The sequence below is a fragment of the Crocodylus siamensis genome, chromosome 6 (genome assembly GCF_052110815.1).
Source record: "Crocodylus siamensis isolate JL-2025a chromosome 6, ASM5211081v1, whole genome shotgun sequence".
NCBI classification, from domain to species: Eukaryota; Metazoa; Chordata; order Crocodylia; family Crocodylidae; genus Crocodylus; species Crocodylus siamensis.
The window spans coordinates 12,816,677-12,832,750 of NC_143400.1; the positions used below are offsets into that span (position 1 = coordinate 12,816,677).

At 58.2% G+C, this 16,074-nt stretch overlaps 1 protein-coding gene across 9 annotated transcripts in view; it reads left to right on the top strand.

Moving 5' to 3' along the window:
* Positions 1-689: 689 nt before the first annotated feature.
* ARHGEF11 (Rho guanine nucleotide exchange factor 11) overlaps positions 690-16,074 on the top strand; it is a 40,067-nt gene continuing 24,682 nt past the window's right edge. For 6 of the 9 annotated variants that reach the window (XM_090050916.1, XM_090050917.1, XM_090050918.1 and 3 more), the window contains exon 1: positions 691-1,311. In XM_090050916.1, coding sequence (XP_089907042.1) covers positions 1,277-1,311 — 35 coding nt within the window. In that variant the 5' untranslated portion in view covers positions 691-1,276. Of the gene's footprint in view, positions 1,312-16,074 lie in introns of all 9 variants that reach the window. The other 3 variants (XM_090050924.1, XM_090050919.1, XM_090050923.1) reach the window with 1 other exon arrangement.

Here is a 16,074-nt window from a genome sequence, read left to right on the forward strand (position 1 = left end):
TTGGGAGTAAAACCCTTTGGCGTTCGGTGAAGCGATGCAAAAGCCTGTCAAGCCCGGTCCCCAGCCAGCAAAAAATGTTAATGGGTTCATGCTGCCCAAGTGAGGCCGTGCTCAGGCAGGGGCTGCGAGGGGGTCCCTAGGGTGCTCAGGTGTTGCAGGGTGCAGCTGAGGGTCTCCGAGCCTATTAGGAGCATTAATTAAGGGGTTCAGGCCAATGGAGTGAGGACCGGGGAACCAGGGGAGACTGGGAGCCAGAAGCGGGGGCTTGCTGGGGTCGCGGAAGGGGCTTCGAGGCCCAGGCCTGAGAAGCAACAACCCTGGCGAGGCCGGAGCAGGCGAGTATTGTGCCCCTGTGCCGGGCCTGCAGGGAGACGCGAGCAGAGCGGCTAAGGCGGGGGTCACCTCCTGAAATACACCCACGGGGGGCACCAGCCCTGCTGCTGCAGTCGCCGGCCGCTGGAGGGACCCCTAGCAGCTGACTGCAAAGCAATTAACCCTCCCCCCCGCAACAATTAAAAAAAAGAAAATAGTAATAATAATTAAAAAAGCCAGGGCACGTCCACCCCCCGGGGCGGTGACACGCGGAAGGCGCGGGCAGTGCCGGCGGCGGCGGCGGCGCAGCCCGAGCCCCCGGGCGGGGCGGGGCGGGGGTCCCGGGGGCGGGGCGCGGGGGGGCACGTGGGGGGCCGGGGCGGGGCCGCGTTAGGCCGCTCGGGCTCCCGGGGCGCCGGGCCGGCGGCTTCCCCGTGCCCTCTCGCGCCGGGCGGCGGCGGCCCCGTTTCCCGGGGCTCCTGCACGTCTGGATGCGCCCCCCTTTCTTTTTCCGTTTTGCTTTCGCTCCTTTCCCCTCGCTCTCCGCGGGGTTTTTTTCTTTTTTGCAATATTATTTTGAGTGAGCGCGAGTGCGAGTGTGTGTGGCGGCCCCCCCCTCCCCCGCCCTGCATTTGTTTTGGACCCAGCGGGAGCGGAGGGGGAGGGAGGAGGCGGCACGATGTGGAGGAGCAAACTCGGGATGGACTTGCTGCTTCCCGGCTCCTTTTTGTCGGAAGGAAATTGATTTTTTTTTTTCGCCCTCCTCCCTTTTCTCGTATTATTATTATTATTATTATTATTATTTGGGGGGGCAGAAGAAAGCCAGGAACCGCCTCCGTGCATGCGTGCGCGGGTTCCCCTCCCGGGAGGGGGGATGTGAGCCCCCCCACCCCGCCCTTCCCGCCTCCCCCCTCCCCGATCCAGCCGGGAATTTCGGGATCCGCGAGGACCGGGCGGAGGAATCATGAGCGTGAGGCCTCCGCAGGCTGCGCTGGACAGGTACGGGGGTGCCGTGGGTGGGCCTTGCCCCCCGCCCCGGGGGATGGTTTGGGGCGCGCGTGGGAGCGGGGGGCGTGCGAGCGTCGGGGGCCGGGCGCGGCCCCGGGTGCCCGGCGCGCGTCTCCCTCAGGCTGCGTCTGCCTGGCCCTGGGCTGTGTTTCGAATCCCTTTTTTTGCTTGCAGCCTGCCATCCTGTTTGTCTGGGTCACCTTTCCCTTCCCGTCATTCGACTTCCTCTGTTCCTGTCTCTGCAGACTGCAGTGGGCTGCGACCGGGCCTAGTTTAGAAGTTAGTCCGGGGCTGGTACCCAGGGCCTGCTCGGACCCCGGCCGCCTCGTTTGCGTGACATCCTGGTGTCGCCGGGTATACGGCCCTGCCTCGTCCCCCCTCATTTGCCCCGGCACGCTCCCCCCTGGAAGGGCAGATGCCTTCCCTGCACCCTGAATGGAGCCGCCAATCCTCGCACCGCCTCTCCTGGTCCTGTGCAGGAATCTCGGTGCAGACGGGTGCTCCCTCGCCGGGGTCTCTGGGGCTTTGTGGCAGGCCTCTTGCAATCTGCTTGGGGATGTGGCAGCATGCGGGTATCGGCATTGAGGGAACCACCCCCCGCCCTCAAAACAGAGGTGCTGCGCGGAAAACACTCCACTTCTTCTTCTCCACCAAGTGTTTATTCTCCTCTCTCTTTGGTGCGAAAAGACACGGGATAAAAAGCAGAATGTGTTTTGTGTGCTCGGGTTGACTTATTCTCATTGCCCGCGTGCTTTCTCTGTTGTTCAGCTCTGCTCGGAGGATTTAATCGTCGACTTGCTTTGGGATTTCTAAATTCTACCATGCGGGAGCTGGTTCGGGGCGTTTAGCAAAAAAATCGAGGCTGGGGAGAGATGGTCATGTCTGAGCGCACTGTGTGCTCTTCAGCGGCCTGGTCCATCTGCGGCCTGGGTCTGCAAACACTTTCCAGCGGGGGCTATGCTCCCCATTGCAGTGGTCCCATTCAGTAGAAGTGTGGGGCTGCTGGAGATGGTTGCACCTCCGTGTGAAGCAACCTCTGGGATGGAGGATGTCAACAGAGCGGCACATGTCCACAGAGGAATGAGAGGTGAGAAGCAAACCCCTTGGGGGAAGTGCCGGGGGGGGGGGTCTCTCCTCTTGCAAAGCGGAGAAGGCTTTTGCTTGTGCCTACCAGGGCTTGAAGCTATGATTTGGTGCAGGGGGAATCTGCCCCTTTTAAAACCAATTGCTTGGTCTTGAGAGGGGCAGATTCCCCCTGCGCCATCCCTTTTGGCACGGTTATCAAGAAGTAGCCCAGGCTGCCTGGGTGAGGCTCACTGCAGCAGGGGTGTCTTTGAAGACTGCCTCTGGCAGCAACTGGCTGTGGGATGTGGCTGTGTTTTTTTTCATTGATGAGTCTTCGCTGTTAAAAACAGTAATGATCTTCCACTTCCAGTCTGAGCTACATCAAACCCAGCCACTCCTTTCCCAAGTAAATACAGAATTTGATTAGACAGATACAGGGCCTGGCCAGCGGGGGACTGGAGATTGTATTTACAGCCTAACGGGTTTCTTTCTTCCTTGGTCTCCTTGCCATGTTTCTAAAGGCAACTGAGCATAGCTACCAGCTGCTGAGCCCCTCCAGGGAGGTGCTAGGGTGGGCAAGTCATAGGAGGCGATTGGGTGTGCTCAGCGGAAACACCTGCCCTGCCTGTGTTGGCAGGCTCGTGCCCCAACCCGCTATCTGGGTGCGGAGGGAGGTCATTCGTGGTGATGAGCCCGAGCCGTCTGATTTTGGAGAATTGAGGATGTTTTGGTTTCTAGCCCTCGTGGCTGTGCAGTCAGCCTTCTTCCTGGGATGTGCACGTGCAAGTCTGCAGGCGGCTCTGGTGCCTCGGCTGATGCTCGGTTTTTTCCAAGTGGCTACGTGCGCAGAGCAGATCTTCAGAGCCCCTTTGGCAGCGGTGAAACCAGCCAGCAGCCATTTGGCTTCTAGCTTGTGTTGGAGGGGGGTGGGCATGGAAGGCAACAGCTGGAGGTGTTGGAGATGCCCGCAGGGTAGGAGGGTGAGGCCCCAAAGTAGGGGCAACTGCAGACAGCCCCCACTGGAGCCCAGAAATAGAGAGAAAAGGCTTCCTTGGTGAGTCCTTGCCTCCTGAGAAGAGAGCAGAAAGCCCAGGTGCCCAGCGCAGCAGGGGTCTCTGCTGCAGACCACCCTTCCTTCCTCCATCGGCAGCCTGTGATGGAAGGCAGCGGAGCTCCTCGTCCTGCCGCCAGCCAGAAGCTTGTGAGAGAAGGTCCGTGGGCAGCAGCCAGCTGGGACTCCAAACCTCCTTCCTGGCAATGTTTTCACTCCTGGGCAGAGGAGACCCTCGGACTTCCTCCATATTCAGCCTTGATGATCGGTCTTGTGTGTACACGTGCCCTTGCTCATGTACGTGGGCTGACCAGAGGGTTACGTACTTCCTCTGATCAAAGAAGGCACATCCTGCGGCCTGGAGCAGTTGCATCCTGGAAGATCGCTTGTCTGCATGATGGCTGGTGCACTGGAGACTGCACCAGGGATTTCCAGAGCTGAAAGCCAGAGCAGCTACTGCATGAGCTCTACAGCCACGTTTGCCAGCCTGGGTGGTAACAGGCTCCTGTTCCCTCTGGGAGAGGCACAGAGAGGGGCCTGCCACCTGCTCACCCAGACGTCCTGCCACCTGGACACTGTGGTTTACTCCGCTAGGGACTGTCCGTGCAAGATGGCAAACTGCTCTGCGCGGGCCTTGCAGACCTTGTTAGCTTCTCTTCCGACAGCTCGGCATCCTTTCAGCTGCAGAGTATCTGCTCTGTGCCACACTGTGTGTCTCTGGGATGGACATGGTTGTGTTCACGTCATGCCTGAGGTGATGCCACCCAATGCCAGGGCTTTGGTCTGCCTGGGAAAAGTGCACTTCTCCAAACAGTGAAGTGGCGGTGTTGCAGAAGGGAGAGTGTGGCCAGAAATAGAATGGGGAAATAGGCTTGTTCCTTTGCTGTTCAAAGGACTTTTGCTTGTCTTACATCTGGCTCTTGTCGTGGTCTTTGTACCCCAATATGCACCCAATTTCTGTGCAGCTCTGTGCGGTGGGGCCAGGATGGGGAACACCTTAAGCAGCCGAAAGGTCTCTGCAGCAGGAGGAGGAGAAGGATTTCTGCCCTTGTATCCTCTGCAGCTTTCATTTCCTTGCCAGCTAGTGGCTGCGGTGTCCACAATGCACCCTCTGCCCTTTGATGAGTTAAATCACTGCAGGAAGTGGCCTGCCGCTGCTCCGCACAGCAAATCAGATTAGCGTTCACTGCACCAAAGGCTGAGTGCTGGTGGGGCTGGCTTGGCCAGCGCAATGGCAGGCGGTGGGGAGCTGCAGCCTGGGCACCTCGGTGCTGTGTCCCTCCAGGGCAGAGCGTTCCTGGCAGGGGAGTGGTTATGTGAAAGACTAAATCAGACTCTTCGCTGCTTGGCATCCAGCTATGAGAGGCCCAAAGAGGACTGTGTTCCTCTGGTAGCAGTAACTGGGTTCAGAAGTTGCCCCTTTTTCCCCACCACCCTATTGTCACGTGGCTACACCTTCTGCAGTTATGGCGGCATTTTTAGGGCATCGGGTCTGTGCCATGCTGGCAGACCCCTGCACTCGGGCAGGATGCCATGGAAGCCCATGCAAGGCCAGCTGCAAGAGCGAAGCCCGACTGGCAGACCCCTGTGGGGTGGTTTAGGGTTCAAAGGGCTTCCCCAGGACACGGGGGCCTGCCTTTCTGCAGCTCGCTGAGAGATCAAGGTCATGGCTTATGGAGTCCCAGGGCCTTTGTTTGATAAATAGCTGCTCCTTTGCCAGGTGCATCCTTTGGTTGACCTGTCTCGGCCTCTTGAAGGCTCAGGTCAAGCGTAGTGGCTTCTTAACCTGGCAGGGGAAATACCATGCATCTGTGTCCAAGAAGGCAGTTTTCCTGAACTGCTCCATAGGGGAACTGCTCCTCTGGGGTGGTTCGGTACCCGCTGAGACGCAGCAGCTTTAAGCCCAGTTTATGGAAGTGAGAGTCTCCTCCCTTGCTTGCTCCAAGGACCTTATGGCTGAGGGCAAGCAAAACTTGGGGGCATCTGAACTCCAAGCCTCCGGGCTTGGGCCTGCGAGTAGGATGCCTGCCAAAGGTTTTGGAAACATCTGGAGCCCCAGGTGTGGGTGGAAGATGTTTGCCGGTAGTAGGGCCACTTATGGTTCTGGACTCTGGGATTTGGAATTCATTTTGGCTAATTTGGCCTCAGATACAAACTAAAACTTAAAGAAAAAATAGTGTCCTGTGCTGTCTGATTGAAGATCCTTCTGGCTTGAGTGTAGGTTTGTTTCTTCCTCAGACCATCCCTGGGACCGGACAAGGGGCACTAAGAGGCAAGAACTCATGGAGGTGACGGATTTCCTCCGTGCCTCTCAGAGCACCTTGCAAGTGAGGTTGGACTGTCTTCCTGGCAGGGAAACCGAGGCACCGAGAGGGAAAGTGACATAGTCAGGGTCACCCAGCCACTCGGTGGCAGAGCTGGGAAAGGAGCTGCAGAGTCCCAGTCTCTGTTGGGCTGCACTTGTCTCTCCACTGGGTACCTCTCCCGGGGCTATCATTTGCTATGTCTGCCTGGGTGGGGTGGCCAGGTGACCTGAGCAAACCCCATCTGTGATGTAGAGGCCTAACACAAACACATCTCTGTGCCTCACTCTCCCTAGCATGCTAATAGGGATGTGGACCCTCCACCCGCAACATTGCTGCAACTGGGGAAAAGAGGCTGGAGCTCCCTGGAAGGGCAGAGCGAGTTCCTCTCCTTCCTCCTGCAACCAGTAAGAAGCTTTGCCTGCAGCTCTCCAGGCTGTATGTGGTGCCACCCCAGAGGGATGCTAGGTGGGTACTGGTGCCCCTTGGCTTTTGGGGCTTGCTGTTTGGTGATGGCCTTTGGTTTCAGCACATGAGGTCAAAACAGACCGGCGTGTTTGTGCTGCAGCTGACAGAAGCACCAGCTCCCGTGCCCCTGCGTGGACAGCGGGGGAGCCCCCGCATTGGCAGGACAGAGCCTTCTGCTTTGACATGTTGTGCCCGAAAATATCCAGCCACTTGTGTGGCTAATTGAGGGACAGAGGCAGATTGTGGCCAGGAGAGAGGCCAGGCAGATTGAGTTGCAGCAAGGAACTGCCCCATTGCGCTGGCACGGGCCCCGTGCCGCCCGCCGGAGTCCCTGCCTAGCGCGTTGTCGTCTGCGTTACGGCATTGCTTCCCGCTTCTGGGCAAGAGCCACATGGATGTGACATTGGCAGGGCATTGTCTCGTCTGCATGAGTCCGCTCCATTCATCACGGCCAGCACAGGGCGTGGAGCCTCTTTTTCCCTTTTGGAGTGGTTTCTGCAGAGAACAAGGTTCCCTTGTGTCCTGGGTGGAAGAGGCTGGGACAAGGCATTGTGAGTACAGCACTGGAAGATGTGGCGCGCACTCCAGCGGCTTCTTGGCTCTGGCTGTTACGTTGGCTGGGCGCGGAGAACTCCAATCCGGCCCTCTCGCGGGCTGCTTCCAGTGAGCCCTGCCCGAGAAACGAGTCTTGGTGTGGCTGCTGTGCCCATCCCCACGGCCTCTGGGTACCGTGGTGTGGTGATGTGCTGGCAGATCCCTTTGGGCTGGGTTGAAAGCCTATGACACTCTAGTATGGTGGTGGCTGATGGTTCAGTGCAAGGAAGCTGCATCTTTCCAGGTGAACAGCTCTTTTCCCACCACGAGTTCCCCATGTAGATGGGCTCTCAGGTGCCTGCCTCCATAGCCTCTGTGCCGTCACCATTCGGGCTCTGTTAGCTTTCTGGGTGATGTGTTTTGTCACAGGGTGGTGTGAAACTGCCTGTTGTTAACGCACTGGCCTGTGGAAGCTGATACCTAGCTGCATAGGGTGGAGTGGGCACACAGCGAACAGCTGCACCAGCATCTGGGAGGTGGCAGAGGCTGGGGAGATCAGGGTGACCCAGCCTGGACCCATGAGCTTTGCTCTGCATTTTCCTCCAGGGCCCCTGAAAGGATTGGCTGCTTTTGGAAGGAGTATGCGTGTGATCGATACCAATGTGCGGATCCGTGGCATTTTGGAATAGGTCTTGCCTTCAGCTCGGACCATCTAGATCATGAGTGAGGACGAGAGAAGGCAGAATGATTCAGCACCACTTTGTAGTCACCGTCTGCTGGGAACGGTGTGTGCGCTGGGGTGGGGGGTTTGCACATGTGTGTGTACATGGGGAATAACATTCAGTGTGCACTGAGGCTAGTGGGTGAGCAGGGCTTTTCACACGCTTCTGTTAGGCTGAACAGACTCGGCGTTGGTGCCAGTACTTAGTGTTTGAGCAGCAGGCTCTTTTTTTCCAGGCTCTCGGCAAACATCACCTTTGTAAGGCGTCAACATTGGCTTGTGCCTCCACCTCCTGCTGTGGCTGGCACCGTGATGCTCTCCTCTGCTCCTGCCCTTCAGCCTTTGGAGCACAGCTCTTGAGCACTGGACACTGCCTAGCTCCCAGCCCCTCCTGTATGGCTTTCAGCCTCCCTGCTTCTCCAGTCCTGGGCACGTTGGACATTTCCTGTGCCAGACCCCAACGCCCTTTGTAGGGTATGGGTGTGAGCGTGGTGAGTGACCTTTGTGAGTCTCCGACTCAGAACAAAGATAGAGGAGCTTGTCTTGGGGCCTGAATTAACCCAACTAAAAAGGTGGCCTTGGTAGAGGCCCGGCCAGAGTTTTCTGTTATGTGAAGACCATGTCTGCTTGGGGACAGACCTTTCTGGTGTAACCCCAGGTAGGTGTTTGGAGTCCTCCTGGTATCATTGCCTGTGCGGAGGCTCAGACTAGTGCAAGACCTTAGCTAAGCACAGAAGTTGTGTTCCTTAAATTATAGGGGTGTAGCTGTCCAATTCCACCCCCACCACTGCCCCATATGGATTGGGTTATACTGGTGTGACAGTAGGTACACTGCTCAAGTTTGCTCCTGCACTAGAAGAGGAAACAGCTTTGCCAGTATGACCAGTCATACCAGCACAACTGGCTGACAAATTGTACTCCTGACTAAACCCAACTGTCCCCAGCCTTCCGGTTTCCCCCAGCGGTGGTGACTGCTGCTGCTGCCATTAGAAAAATCTGCACCACACGGACAGCTGGAGACACAGGGACGGCAGTAAGATAAACAGAATTTGGGCTGACATGAAATCTCCAGGGCAGCCGTGCTGATTGCATTAATTCTCGGATTTAATTAAAATTCTCCATTTGAATGCAGCTGGTTGCAGAGGAGTCGCTGCAGAGTCCGCGGACTGGAGCTCGGTTTGCTGTGAAATATAGGTGGGACGTTGGGTCTCATTTACTGAATGAAATCTCTTCCTAGCTGGTGAAGCAATTTGGGATAGGAGCTGCTGCAGGGAACCCAATCGAACGACAGCCGGCCCTTGACTTGAACTGTTGGGATGGCTCGACTGTATGGCATAAGCTGCATGTCACCTGGACACAGAGAGAGGAGGCTTTGGGGGCAGGCAGTTGGAGCTCAGCTCTGCAGGCGGTGTGAGTGTGGCTGAAGGGTTGACCTGGAAAAGTGGGTATCGGGGTATCTCCTTCCTCTTTCAGTTACAGGAGGGAGCACGGGTGAGCAACTGGGCAGGGTCCCAGGGCTTGGGAATCCCCTTGGTGCCTGGTTAGTGCTGGTATCCATCCATGACAGCTGCAGGGTGACAATCTCACTGGACGCTATGGTATTTCTGGTGCACTTGGCACCTGAGTTGAGCGCCATGCTTTGCCTGACGAAGTTCTGTGAGTAAATCCTATATCTTTTATTAGACCATGCGTATGTCCTTAGACCACCACAGCTACAACCTACGCCCCTGAAACATGGAAGATATGCTTTCACTGAGGCTGTGCTCCTCCCTGAGGTTGCAAGCCTGGAACTGAGGTAGCATTGCACCCCTGTCTTCCAAGAGCAGCTTCTGTTTCCAGCTCTTGGAGGCGATGGTTGGGTTGTGGCTAGAGAGCAGGGCTGGCAGTCAGGATGCTCGAGGTCCCTTCCTGCTCCCACCCGGCCTGTTGCAGCGTGTTTCCCTTTTGCGCACGGGGACCTGAGGCAGAGGCCAGTAATGAGACCAGCTGGGAGGGGACGGGGCAGTCATTCAGATGCTTCAGCAGTCATACAGAGCTCAGTGTGACCTTCACACTCGTGTCAGGGGACTGCTCAGGGCTTGGTGTTAAGCATGTGCTGAAAGGCTGTGCTGGAAAGAGGCCAGGAGGCTGCCGTGTGTCCTCAGCGGAGAAGCGAGGGGAGAGGCCTGTCCCTGTCGTGGAGGGGCTTTGGGACATCACAGTTGTCGGCCTTGCAGTGCCCCTCCGTGACGCGCTTCCCTTGGAGTGGATGGCAGAAGTGGTGCCTGCCTGTGCACACTTGTGCAGACCCAGACAGATAATGACAGCCTCCTCCAGGCAGTGGCATCTGCCAATTTAACAGCAGGCCCGTGGAACAAGCCCTGTCATTTTCCCCCGTCAGCTCTTTCCCACGTGCCCTGGGCAGAAAGGTGTGCCTGGCGGTAGTTGTTAGACCCCGGCTGAGAGGGGGGTCCCAGTGCGTGGGGGTGCTGCGCAAACACTTCAGGAGACAGTGGTGCCCGGACCACCCAGGCTCATGCCGCAACTCTGTGTCCGAGCCAGGAACAGACGGCAGAGGTCTAGGTCCCAGCTCAGCCCCTTCCATTAGGCCGTGTTGCTGCCCTGCCCTGCACTCCCAAAGGTCAAGTCTGGCTGCCCACAGGATCACGTTCCCACTTCAGATGGGATGAGAGCTGCATGCTCTTGCTGCCTTGTGCTGCCAGGTGGGCATCTCCGTAGGGCAGCACGCATCTGGTATTGCAGCAAAGCTAGCTAGAGAGGTGTGGGCATGCCAGTCCTGCCAGGGGCATGATGGGCTGTGTGAGGCTTGTGTTCCCAGCTGACTCTAGCCACATTTCAGCAGAGTTTTGTCAGTTTGCCAACAGGCTGCTTTGCTGTTTATGGCATCACCCAGCACAAGGGTGTCTCTCAGCTGCCATGTGCTCGGCATGTCTGCAATAACACAGCCTGCTGCAAAGGGCCCATCCTGATTTAACAAATGGCCCCAAAAAGTGGCACCCATGGGACATTTGAAGGCTGCAGAGTCAAGGCTTGAAAGCCAGGACTTGCTGGAATTGATATTACCACTGCTGCTGCCACGTCTGCCCTCCTTGCGTGTGAGTGGTTTGGATCCCTTTAATGACTTGATCCCCTGCTGTGCTTCCTGCTCGTCATTACTGACGGTACACTCCAGTGGGCGCACCCGAGGGCTGCCTGTGGGTTATCCAGGTGGCCTCAATGTTGGCTTGGCCTCTTTAACGCTCTTTTCTCAGGGTGGGTTTAAGGGAATTGACCAAATCTGCCTAGACATGGTCCTAGAATCAGAATATGAGGATGGGAAGGGACCTCAGCAAGTCACATCTAATGCAAACCCCTGCTGCAAGGAGGACTAGCCCCAACTAGATCATCCCAGCCAAGGCTTTGTCTACGCCGGGTCTTGAAAGCCTCCAAGGATGGAGACTCCACCACCTCTCTGGGTAACCTGTTCCAGTGCTTCACCACCCTCCTAGTGAGAGAGTTGTTCCTAATATCTAACCCCAACTTCCCTTGCTGCAACATCCTGGCCTGGAGCAGCTATGGCCTTCTGCATGTGCCCCTTGGAGGGCATCTGTGCTGGGAGGGCCAGAGCCAGCAGGGAGGCTGCACAGCTAAACCCATTTCTCTTCCCGAAAGGCTCTTAACATGGTCAAACCAAGGTTGGTTTTCACTGGGGTGGCAGAAGATGCCTGCGTCCTCCATGCACACGCTGCTGCTGGCCCAGTCGTAGGCTCAGGAGCACTAAGGCGAGCCAAAGGAAAGATCATCAGCTTGTAACCTGGACTGTGGTCTCCTCGCACCTAGCCAACCCCCATTAGGTCATGATTGCCCTGCAGAAACCCCCCAGCCAGCCCACGGCAGATGCCCAGCCCGTAACAGTCCAGCCACAACAGGCTAAGTTTTGCAAAGGTTTATATACCCGAAACCCGGGGCCGGTCCTGGGTGGTTTCAGACATCCTTAAGAGGAGAGGGTGCTGCTAGCCCAGTCTTTAAGAGCGGCATGGCCCTGGACTCGGGCTGCAGACGGACTAAGATACCGGGAGCTGCACCCCCGGGGACCCGGGAGTTTCTGCCATTCAGCTTCTAGGAGCAGGCCCAGGCAGGCCTGATCGGGACCAGTGCAGGGCACAGGGCTTTGTCCTCCAAGGAGGTGGTTTTGCAGGAGTTCCCCCCCCGGCCCAGTCTCAGCAGCCTGCCTGGCAAAGCCACAGCTGAGACTGACCCACTTTGAGGATTGATCCTGTTTCTCTCTCTTAATCTTTTAATTGCACCATTTGTTCCGCTCCAGCTCCCGAGATGGCAGCCGCTGCTTTGCCTCAGGTGGTTTCTGGCTTGATGGAGGGACCGCTGTGCTGTGATCAGCAGGGGCCCTTGCCCGGCAAGGGGTCAGTGGTCCCCTGCGTGAGCAGATTTCTAGAGGGGAAGTGTCTCTTCTTGCTCTGGACCGCACCAAGGTGCCCAAGGCCCCTTTCCTGTTGAGCTTTGCACCCTGTAGAAACCTGACAAAACGCACTCAGCGATTCGGAGCATAGCCAGCTCCCGGAAAGCTCATCCCCCATGAGCTCTAGGAAAGCTTGTGGGCTCTGCCTGGCCGTGACCTCTCTGCTGGGCAGTTGCCAAGGGTTATACCTGGGGCAGTCGAGGCGAGCAGCCTGGGAGCTATGGCAAGGGGTGCAGGGCCAGGAGCAAGGCTTGGCCTGCCCATACCAGTGGTGGGGCCTGGCCCCAGTGTTGCAATCCTGGAGGCTCGGGAAGGAGGGATGCTTCCATGAAGAATCCTGGAGAAAGAGGCCGTCATCGGGCTAAAAATAAACATCCGAAACCAGAAGGAAAAACCTCAGACCAGAAACCTCTGTCGTAATGCACAGAGCAGAGGGGAGGGCCTGCAGGGAAGGATCCCCGGGCGCTGGCCCGGCTGGCTCCATGTGGATGCCAGCTCGGGGTAGGTAGGACGTTTTCCTCTGGAAATGTTGGCCCTGGGTCCACTGCGTGCTTCAGCCTTGAGTCAGTGCGAGCTGAGGGCACTGGCCCGGCGCTGGAGGAATGGCTGAGCCCCTGCAGCACGAGAGACCGGGGAGGCGGTGACCACGCACTGCGTGTAGGGAGCCAAGCAGGGATGGGAAGGTTGGAGTCTCTTGAGACGATAACCGCTTTGCAGTGCCCTCCAGGGCAGGGCGCCGTCTCTGTGCGCACGCTTCAGCCTTTCACGACGGCGGAAGTACCGCAGTGCCAGCATCTCACCAGCTTCCAAGTGTCCTCCCTGCCCTCAGCGAAACAGGGGCATTGCCTCCCGAATTACAGCCCGGGGGGAGCTGGTTTCCTCCAGAGACCGGTCCCCAGCGTGGCTTTGGGCCTGTTGGAGAAGAGCCCCAGAGACGGATCGGAGAGCCCCGCTCAGCGAGCATGCAGCGGATGCAAGCACTTGGAAACCTGGCCTCGAGCTCTCTGGAAGTCTGCGCCCATGAGTCACGCGGAGCTTGACTCTCAGTTGCTCTAACCTCAGAGAACGGGGCCCAGACCCGCGCTGAGTAATGCGGCGGAAAAGTCCACGTCAGGTTTGCTATTTTAAAACCCGCTCGAGCATGTGACGTGCGGCACGCCTTGGTGTGAATGGGACCTGGCCGGCTCTGCCGAGGCAGCTCGGAGCTGGCATTTGCGCGTGCCCCGTGCTCTTCACGCCAGCTGTCTGCAAGCAGCGCAGAATGCTCCGTGCTGGCCACCGGGGCTTTCATCTCCAGGCACTTCGCTCCCCAAGGCTCCTGGCTCCCAGCCCACTGCTGTCACCGCTCTCCAGACAGCACCCCTTTTCCAGCGTGGGGGTTAGCACCTGGGGGGCTAGGTGGTTCTGCTTGTTTCTCTTGCCGATATTGGAGCATCTTGCTGCCTGCTGTCGGTGGTAGGGCCGGGCTGTCTCTCGCAAAGCAGCAGATTGGCATTAAAGAAGGTCTTATAGGCATTAGCAACATCCTCCTTGAGCCGCAGCCTGACAGGTGTCTCTGTTTTGGATGCTGGCCACTGTCTTAACTCCACTTTCATGCCTCTGGATGTCTGCAGAAGATTTCCCTGTGCCGGGCACTGTGGTTAGGAATTGCTAACAATTTCCACTCCGGGTCCCTGCTCTCAGTGGCGTTAACTTTGCCAGACTTGAACTATGCCTGGGGCGGGAGCCTGCCCCAGACGGGATTTCTTTGTGAACTTGCTTTAGGAAACAACTTGCCTGGCGCTGGGAACAGGGCTGGGCAAAACAGCGTGGCTTTCCTCCTACGTTGAAACCAGGGGATGCTTTCTTTGAAAGACTCAAGGCCCTTTGCGCTTTGGAGCAGAGACGGTTTTTAGCCAGGGGTTGCCCTTGTATTAGGGAGGTGACTTTTGTGTCTGCAGGCTTCAGTTGGCCCCTCTACATGTGTGTACACCAAAAATGACTGATTTCCTCCTGGGCTTTCCCATGATGCTTGTTGGCTTTGTCATTGCCCCCCGGTGAGAAGGGGTTGGGAGCTGAGGCAGGGAGAGGCAAGGGTTGGAAGTGCCGAGGGTGCCCCGGCCTCGTGCCAGTTACACAGGCCTTGCTTTTCTGGATCGCCCTGTCTGCTCCAGGGCTGCCCTCTCCGCGTGCAGTCAGCTGGAGGGACCTGACCGGGCTCTCGTCTGCCCGTCTGTGATGGAGGCAGGAAAGAAATGCAGTTTTCCAAGGAAGTGATCAGCTGCCCTGACCCACCCCTGCAAGCCCCTTCCTCTCCCGCTGCACGCCAGCAAGTGAGGCATGGCTCCCAGAGATGGCTTCCCCCCGGGCTCACTCCTCATGGACAGGAGGAGGCAGGGGTTGCCCTGGACTCCGTGCCCAGGCAGTGCAAGACAGCACCATGAGGCATATGTGAGGGGGAGGAGGCTGAATGAAGACCCCCCGAGTGACCCTATTGCGAGCCCATGAGCGCTTGACTGAGCAGTGCTGGAGAGCCCTCGGGACATGGGTTTTTTAAGGCAGTTATAGCTGCGCATGGCGATCCAGACCCAGGTGCTAGGGGCTACATGTACACAGAGCAAGGACCAGCCCTACCGTGAGGAGTAAGGATCTGAGCAGAGGCACGGAGCAAAGATGCAAGTTCCCAAAGGCCTGGAGTTCATCGTGGCGGGCAGGATGCCATCCATGGGGATGCTGTGCCATGCCAGGCTGCTGGGCTGAGTCGGTCCCTGCATGGCACACAGGGTCTGCCATTGCCTTTCCTTTGTCTCTTCTTTGCATCGCTCCAGCTCCTTTTGTGCCTTGGCTACAAGGCCCAAACAACACCCTGGGATTTCCCCAGCAGAGACAGCCGGCCGGGTGGTGCTGACTCATCCCTGGTGCTTCCTGAAAGGCACTGGCTCCGAACATGTGGGCACCATGGCCCCGAGCACTGCCCGTCTGCTTTTCTACCTCCTTGCCTTGGAAATCAGCTCTTCCGCCAGCCTCAGGACATGGGGATTGTTTCTGGGGGTGCTTTGAGGAGCAGGGGTCGTGGGCAGGCGTGCTACCCAGCCACACACGCTAGGCTCAGATGGAAATTTCAATCACATGGACCCGGCACGCTCCGACTTGGCCGAGGGGGTGGGGGGAGGGCAGGGAGAGGGGCAAGGGATTGCTGAGCCGACGGAACGGGTGGTAATTACCCTCCCTGCCTCGCTCGGGCCTATAATTGTGGTTTCAGGGAGGCATCTCGTACTGGAAATCTGCTGGAGCAGCAGAGCCTGGGGTTACGCTGCTGACTTTCCATCCCTTGGGCTGGGCGGGGGGGAAGGGAGGGAGAATCGCCCTTGCTGACGTGGGCACTGGACTCCCCGGTGGCGCCTGGGGGCCCCCGCCCGGGGACACCGCCTGGCCGAGCAGGCGGTTCGGTGGTACCCAGCGCACGAAGGCACGCAGGGTGAGAGGCGGCTGCTGGGGCGTGTCGGGCTGAGCCTGCGGCTGCTTCTCCAGCCAGCTCTGCGGCCGCCCTCCCAGCCTAGTGATCCGCCTCGTTTGGCTTCTCTGCTGACGAGAAATTACTTGGAATCAAAACAGCAGCACTCCCTGTGCACCCCCCCGGCACCCTCAAAACGCCACCCCCGTGATTGGGACCCCATGCTCTCCCCTCCCAAATGTGGGCGTCTTGGGGGGGAAACTGAGGCACTGAGGGGCAGCGTCTCACTCGGGGCCACCCAAACAGCTGGTGTCAGCGCCTTCCCTGTGCGTGGACCAAGTCCTCCGCGACCCTCTGCCTTTTTAACCTGGGCTTGGCACGGCCTTCGTCGGAAACCCACCGTGGGGCATCGCACCATCCTTCACTCCATGTATGAAACCCCACCCGGCATGGCCTGGGCCCCGAGCTCCAGCGCTGCCCTGAATTGCGCTGTTCTGGCCCACCGCTCCGATGCCCGGGGCCCTGGCTTCTGCATGACCTCCTGTAACATTGTCAGCCCCTGGATAGGGCTGACAGCTGCCTGGTTGGGCTGCAAACAGCAGGACTGGGTTAGGATTAAGGTTAGACCCCCTGCACGAGTGCTCTGCAGGTGTGCTTGCAGGGAGGTAGTCACGCATTTGTGTGCATGTGCACACCCAGCCCACGAGGCCTGATCGGCCGACT